The sequence below is a fragment of the Mus pahari genome, chromosome 4, assembly GCF_900095145.1.
Source record: "Mus pahari chromosome 4, PAHARI_EIJ_v1.1, whole genome shotgun sequence".
In the NCBI taxonomy this organism is placed as follows: Eukaryota; Metazoa; Chordata; class Mammalia; order Rodentia; family Muridae; genus Mus; species Mus pahari.
In genome coordinates, this window is record NC_034593.1 from 35,071,995 (window position 1) to 35,080,345 (window position 8,351).

Sequence of the window (8,351 nt, forward strand, 5' to 3'; positions counted from 1 at the left end):
TCTTTTCTTTTCTTTTCCTTTCCTTTCCCTTTCTCTCTCTCTCTCTCTCTCTCTCTCTCTCTCTCTCTCTCTCTCTCTCTCTTCTCCAGATTTTATCCACCCCACCCTCCATGACTGTTCCACATCCCACACCTCCGCCCCAACCCCATCTCCATGAGGATGTCTCCACCTCCCACCCCACCTGACCGCTAAACTCCCTGGGGCCTCCAGTCTCTTGAGGGTTAGGTGCATCTTCTCTGATTGAACCCAGACCCGGAAATCCTCTGCTGTATGTGTGTTGGGAGACTCATATCAGCTGGTGTATGCTGTCTGTTTGGTGGTCCAGTGTTTGAGAGATCTTGGGGGTCCAGATTAATTGAGACTGTTAAGACCAGAAAAATGTCTCAATTTTAAAAAAGATCATTCACTTTTATTGTGTATGTTGTCTGCCTGTAGGCATGTATACCATGTATGTGCCTGGTGGCGATCAGAGAGGGAGCCAGATACCCTCAAACTGATATAAATCTCTGTGATCTACCATGTAGATGCTGAGGCCTGCAAAGAACCTCAAGAAAGGCCTTTGAAATTCTGAAAGGGTTAGATGTTATTGTTGGAGCTGTGTGCTTTACTGTGGTGACATGTGTTTTGCAGTCTTACAAGAGTGTGCAGTAAGTGGGCACACTGTCTTTCATACAGGGAATGTGAATGTAGGAGTAATAGCTACTGTAGTTTAGATCTTTTTCAGTCAGGAAATCATATGCATTTAAACTATCTGTGACTTAATAGCAGTTAAAATCTTATAGTTCAATGTTCAGGCTGAAGACTTCACAGTTTTGGTCCTCACGTGGAGTGACCATCATAATTGGTGACTCAGATATTCTTAAAGCTGATTGTGATGTTCTGTATAGGTGTTGGTGAAATTCCTTCATTCAATGGCTTTCCTTTTGAATAGTTAAAAGCCTTTCATACTTGAAAACCATGGAAAGGTTTTGAAATTGATTATCATGTTTTTGTGCAGGAGAAGTCCATATTAAGGCAAGATGAAGTATAGTTTACGGGTAAGAAGAACCAGTATTTTAATTGTAGAACTGATTTAAAACTTTAGTTTATACCCCAAACTCTACAAGAATTGAAAGTCCACTTGCCCCAAAGAAAAATACAGAAACAAATACCCTCCAAGTGATATCAGAGGTTTGTCTACCAGCTTACCTGACCTGGACTCAGAACCAGGGTTCTGATGAGGGTGAATGTGAATCATCGCCTGTCCCCAGTGACACTGAACGTAAGTGTACAAACCCAATGAATGTGTGCCTTGGGTAGAGTTTATAATTAAGGAATTTTCTGTTTGTCATATATGTAGATTTCGAAAGGTTTTAGAAATTGGAATTGTGGCCTTCAAGAGAAACTTGGGGTTACTTTTTAAAAATTTTTATTTCATATAGTGATTTGCTTGCATGTATATCTGTATGACTGTGTGAGTTACAGACAGTTGTGAGCTGCCATGTGGGTGCTGGAAATTGATCCCAGGTCCTCTGAAATAGCAGCCAGCACTCTTAACTACTGAGCCATCTCTAGAGCTCCAAGATTTATCTTTTATTTTTAACATAATGTGAAAATGTTTTGACTTGCTCTTTATTACTAATTTTTTTCCTAAGTGACTAGTTTAAATTTGAATAATATTTCTATTTTTCTAATGTTTAACATTTTCCAAAATTTGAAATAATATAATTATTCCTAAGGCTCTTAAGGCACATTGCAGACTTCAGCATGTTAGGGTGAATTACTTTAAAAAATAAACAGATGATTGTAAACAGGCCAGAGGAAACTATCTTGTATTTTTTGATTGTTGACAGATACACAACTTACTATAAAATGTTGTTACTTTAGCTGAATTACTACTTGGTACAATTAGAAGTTGGAAAACAAGTAAAATTGTGGACTTATGTGGGTGTGAGTAACTTGTCCTGTGATGGGTACAGTCGTTTTATAGAGTGCTTATTATTATAGAATGGGGAAAGTGGGTGAAGGATGGGTCAGTTCTACCATCTCTTACAGATATGTGAACTTACAATTACTGCAAAATAAGTTCATTAAAGTTTAGAATAAGTGCTGCTTGGATGCTCAGATGCGGAAGGTAAGCTCTCAAGGAAAGGTAATCAAAAATATGTGGCTGAACTGTGGGAAGAAAAAAATGCTGGAATTTTAAAGGCTTATAAACTAGGTTCTTTATCCTGAGACCAGAGGTACAGAGATGAAGCTGGGATTTCAAAGACTGCATGTGTCTAGGTCAGCAAACACTTTTTGTTTTAGTGGGGGAAGGGGTGTACTCTGTGTCTGGTGGATGCCAGAAGCCCAGCTGATGACCCACGGGGCTCTAAGGGCCCCACGTGTTCTAAAGTATCACCAAGTCCAAAGTCAACAGTGCTGATTGAAGAAACCATAATAAGCAAGGCAAACCTTTAATCCCAGCAAAGGCAGGCAGTTCTCTGTGTGTTTGAAGAGAGCCAGAGCTACACAGAGAAAACTTGTCTTAAAAAAAAAAAAAGGAAGGAAAGAAGGAAGGAAGAAAGGAAAAAAGAAGGAAAAAAGGAAGGAAAGAAGAGAATTTTTTTTCTTTTATTTTAATACTAAAGATACAAATCAGGGCTTCGAGTATACCTGGCAAGTGCTCTACCACTGAACTACATCCCAGCCCCTGAAACAGTTGGACATGGTCATTTCTGATCTCTTACAACCTTCCTGGGTATTTGTAGGGAATTGTAGTTCTATACTAAGGCATGAAAACATTACTATTCCTTATTTTGATATCCCCTTCCATATCTAAAATGCCTACATTTCAAAGTCTGTTTTTCCAGTAGCATATGAGATTATAATTCATCTTAAAACTGATAATTTATATAATAAGGAGTGTCAGAGAACAACTTTAGTCATCAGTTTAGGGATCAAATTCAAGTCCTAGGGCTTGCTAGTAAGTGGTATTACCTACTGAACCATCTCTCCGGCTCTGTTCTATCAGTTTTGTGTGTTGAAGTCCTCTCTTTCAGAATATTTATTGTCCCTCAATAATTATGGGTATTGATTTGTGACTCATACCAGTATTAGTTAAGTTGTAGACTTTGTCTTGTGGCTGTGAATACAGCCCGCTGAGCCTTTCATGAATGTCAGATACAGCCCATACTCTTGACTGAGTTTCTACAGAGACTTGCTGACTCTGGATCTCAGCCATTGCAAGAACGAGTAGTATTTCTCTCTGATAGTATGCTTAGTTTCTCTTGTTTACTGATGAGATTGTATTTTATCCTTCTACCCCTGCTTGACTACATGAGAACAGATGTTAAAGCTTCATTCGTGTTCTTAAGTAAAGGAAAGGAAGCTGCTTTGCAGTTGGTTTCCAAAATGCTTCTCTTTAATCGCTGCCCACTGTCCATTCCTGGTTTTGTGCTTCTTTCCATTTGAAAGCTTTCTAGGATCATAGTGAGAGGAGTGTCTTCTGTCTTCTTTGCTGTAATACTGGCTGGTTGCTGGTTCTTGTGTCATCAGTATAATCTCATGTACTTTGTGCTTCCTAGAAACTCATAGTTCTTGACCTCATTTTATTCATTGTTAAGTGAATTTTACACATTATTTATACATTATTGTATACCATTATTGAACATAAGCATGTAGTTAGGTTATTTTCAACCTAAAATAAAAATCTATTGAAAAAAAATTTAATGAGTGGAGGGCATGGGTATGGAGATCAGAAGAGAATATGAGGAAGGAAGTCAGTTCTCTACTGTATGGGTCCTGGGGATTTAACTCAAATCATCAGACTTGGAGGCAAGTGCCTTTAGCTGCCGAACTTACCTTTTAGCTCAATACAAAAGCATTGCCTACAAGTTGAAAGGTTGGTGTTTGATTATTTAGGCTCCCCCCACCCCCATATACCCTACATATAGTCTTTAAAAATATATTCAGGATTTCTCTCTCTCTCTCTCTCTCTCTCTCTCTCTCTCTCTCTCTCTCTCTCATATGTGTGCACCACATACTTGCAGTGTCTGCGGGGGACAGAAAAGGTTATTGTATCCCTTGGAACTGGAGTTAGATTTGGTTTGAGCTACTAAGTAGGTACTAAGTAGGTACTGGGAGTTGACCCAGAAGAGCTGGTCTTCTTCCAGAGGACCTAGGCTAAGGAGATGACTTTGTTGATAAAGGGTTTGCCTTGTGATTATTAGAACCTGAATTTAGATCTCCAGCACCATGTAAAACGTTAGGAATGGTGTTGTGTACCTGTAACCCTTGTTCTGGAGAGATGGAGATAGGAGGATCAATCTAACCAGAACCTCAACCTCCAGGTGCAATTCGAGTCTCGAAAAATAAAGTGGATGGGCTGGAGTGATGGCTCAACAATTAAAATCACTGGCTACACTTCCAGAGGACCTGAGTTTGACTCCAGGCACCCACAATCATTTTCAAGTCCAGTTCCATGGTCTATGATGCCCTCTTCTGGCCTCTACAGGCACTGCCCATATGTAGTGCAAACATAACAAAGCAGGAAAAGAACCCATAAACATAAAAATAAATAAAAGGAGAAACCCTGAAAAATTTGTTTGAATTCAACAATTAGTAATAATTAAATAAGGAGGAGGACAATTTCTGACCGAAACACGCACATGTATACAAACATGTATATGTGTACACACACAATATATCCTGAATCTTATTAAGTATATTCACACATAGACAGTTTTTCAAGGGCAATGCTTGGCTCAGCTTGTCAACTAATGACTACAAATCGACATGACTAAGAATTATGAAAGAAAGGGATTACTTTGTTCTAGGCATATGAAGCTGAAAGGTAAAGTTGGGTCCGAGAGTGGCATGTGACAGCAAAGCAGAAGTGTTTGGTGTGCTCAAATTTAGAACAGACTAGATGTTAGGCTCTGCCAGAAGGATCTTCAGAGCTGAAGCTTGGGCATGTTGCATCAACCATAGCTATTTTACATGAACACAAGGAAGTGAACCAGCATTAGAGCAGATTTAATATGAAAACAGCCCCACACATTGTACACATACATTGTGCATCATTATATACGAAGGCTCGGCCATGGAGAGCTTCCTATGTAATCCTAAAAGGCTTTCTTTTTCTTTTTTCTTTTAAAGATTTATTTATTATATGTAAGTACATTAGCTGCTTCAGAAGCACCAGAAGAGAGCATCAGGTCTCATTACGACCTTGCTTCCTTGTGGCTCAGTGAGTCAGTGCCTTGTGGCAGATGAAGTAAGGGCCACCCCAAATTTAGGGAGTCTGTATCAATCCTTTTACTCAACCTTGTGTGTGTGTTTCAAGTCCAACCAGAACAGTTGCTTAGTTCTCTATTAGAATTTGCCTACTAATCTGATCATTGAGTATACTCGTGTTGGATAACACTCTTATAGGACATTTTTCCTCAGAAAAATAAATAAAAATAATATTTTATAGGGATAAAAGTTTTTTAATATCATATATAAAATACTACGTTGTTTCTTCAGGAATCAACATCTGTATCTGAAGAGACATCAGATCATCTAAATTTGCCAGAGGAACCAGAACAAGAAAAACTACTTTTTGCTTGATGAAGAAACAGAACAGACAGAAAGGAAGAAACACACTGGTTGGTTGGTCTGATTATGATTCAGATTATGAATTTACTGACCAAGATTTAAACAAGATTTTGATTGTAACTTAGACAGCCTTATGTGAGAAAGCATCATGGAGGAAACCAAGCAGGCACACATGTATCACAAACAATCAGAACTTGCTGAAGTATCAGTGATAGCTTGTATTACTGTGAACAGGCTCTGTGACAGTGAAAATACACACAAAGCCATAAATGTAACAATTCCTGGCAGCGTGGTACAGCTGATAGTATGTTGCTTGTTTTCTTAAGCTTAGGGGTTTATTTCATACATTTTGAGTATAAATAAATTATACCCAATATATAGATATACATAATGCAAATGTTTGATAATCACAACCTTTAAGGAGTAATTTTAAATGATAATATAATGAATACTTTCATCACCAAAAAATATTTGGACTAAAGCTTGTGGGGAAAAGTGCAGTTTCTAATGAAGGAATGAAAAAGTTACTATGGACAGGCCTACTTGATGTACTCATTCTAATTCTCTCGCATCTCACCACAGACTCTAGGAATATAAGGGGTTCTTTTTCTGCTAATAACATTTTTGGAGAGACTGCAAAAGTTAAATATTTGAGTAATAGAACAATGAGGAGATGTTACCTCAAACAGGAGTGTGAATTTAGAAAAGAAAAAACAGTTGTAGAAAGAAAAGCTAGTGGTTGAATAGAGGGGATGGCCTATTATGGGCTTGGTGTGAACAAGAGGCATGACCTTGGAAGTTTCACTATTGCTTTTAGTCACTGCCTTTTTAGAGAACATGCCTCTGATATATCATGACGATGACTTAAAGCTTGGACAGTTTTCTGCTGCTGTGGGAAAGAAGACTTTTTAAAAAAATTTACCTAATTTTATGTGCATTAGTGTGAGGGTGTCAGATCCTGCAACTGGAGTTACAGACAATTGTGAGCTGCCATATGGGTACTGGGATTGAACCCAGATCCTCTGAAATAACAGCAATTGCTCTTAACTGTTGAGCCATCTTCTCCAGACCAAGAAGTATGTTTTTATGAAGTTTAGATATTAGGGTTTTATTCATAAAAACACATTCATTGAGAGAGAGGGTGGAGGGACATGTACACATGTCACAATGCAAGTGTAGCAATCAGAGGATATCTTGAAGGAGTTGATTCTCCTTCCATATAGGTTCTGAGGATTGAACTCAGCTCCTTAGGCATGTCAGCAAGCACCCTTACTTGCTAAGCATCTTGCCCACCCTGTTAACATTTCTGATGCTTGGTTCAAGACTTGATGTTTATCTGAGATCATTTGTGTAACAGAAATATAAATATAGCCAGGCGTTGGTGATGCAGGCCTTTAATCCCAGCATTCGGGAGGCAGAGGCAGGCAGATTTCTGAGTTCAAGGCAAGCCTGGTCTACAGAGTGAGTTTCAGGACAGCCAGGGCTACACAGAGAAACCAAAAAAAAAAAAGGGGGGGAGGGGGAAGAAAAGAAAAAGTAAAAAAGAAAGAAATATATACTAATTGCTGGACATGGTGGCATAGGCCTGTAGTATGCCAGCTACTTGGAAGTACTCCCAGCAGGAGTAGTGCAAGTGAAAGTCTAGCCTGATCAATTTCACAAAACTCTGCCTCAAAATAGAAAAGGACTGTGGCTTGGTGGTAGATGATTAGCGATTAGCATGATTGAGGCTATTTCCATGCTGTAATCACTGTCCTTGGTTCTGACTTTGTGCTGCATGTGCAATTTCTAATTCCATTAGTGGGTCAGCTGAATAACATAGTCATTGATTGCCAGAGTGTCCCTAGGCATAAGATAGGAGGATTTGAAACTGAACAGACATTAAAATAAGCCCACAATTAGCAGTAACCACTCACAGATGATAATGATCAATGTTCTAGTAGAATAAACATGTCAGATTAGACAAAGTAAGAACAAGCCGTGTAAAAAGCAGGGAAAGTAGTCCAGGAGGAGGAGTCAGTAAAGCATCTAGGATCTGAAAGGGGACACTGAGAAGTCAGTTTGCTCATAGCTTATAAGAAGATGATGGCTGTGAAGGCAGACTAGGCTCTGTAGTCTGTGACATGGCTGTAACACGATCCTATTTTTAATTCTAAAAGATCATTCTGTTCCTTATGTCAGATGGGCAGGATGCTCTTAACAGGCTGTCCCTTTAGAAGATAGAGAACAGTAGTCTGACTTAAACTGGTAGCACAGGAAATATGGAAATGAGAACTACATTTGAGCCCTGATCGATAGAGAGGAGAATCAGGTATGTCAGAAACCTGACAGCTGGTTAGGTAGAATGGAGAGCATGCCAAGATGACAAGGCATTTTTTTATGAAAAAGTATTCGTGGTCCATAAGCTGTGTTGAGCCAGTGTGACAGTGGCAGGCTCACGTATCTTTATTGCTAAAGACCAGTGAAATAGCCACATGATAGATGATGGGACATCTTAGAGTCTCTAAAGGTATTCAAGGCGAATGATTAGAAGAGTGAAATGCCAGAGCTTTCTGGAAGATCATTGTGGAATTTTATTGATGGTGGTGGGCAGAGATTGAGAAGTTCAACCTTGCAGAAACTACAAAACAAAACAAAACAACCCCAGAGATCAGACAGTGTTGGTGGTTCTAGTAAGATGCCTTTCATCATCAAATGGTTGCCTTAAAAGAAAGAAAAATTGTGTACTTTGTTGGCAGGGGAGAATAGTCAAGAATGTGGGTTTCTTTTATTATTATTATTATTATTTT

General features: G+C 38.8%; 1 protein-coding gene across 1 annotated transcript in view; it reads left to right on the top strand.

The window, feature by feature from the left end:
• Positions 1-8,351, top strand: part of Larp1b (La ribonucleoprotein domain family member 1B) — a 92,523-nt gene that overhangs the window by 34,344 nt on the left and 49,828 nt on the right. The window contains 7 exon segments of the mRNA XM_021196315.2: positions 1,085-1,162; positions 1,165-1,208; positions 1,211-1,261; positions 5,491-5,561; positions 5,563-5,602; positions 5,604-5,689; positions 5,691-5,801. Of these exon segments, the coding sequence (XP_021051974.2) occupies positions 1,085-1,162; positions 1,165-1,208; positions 1,211-1,261; positions 5,491-5,561; positions 5,563-5,602; positions 5,604-5,689; positions 5,691-5,801 (481 nt within the window).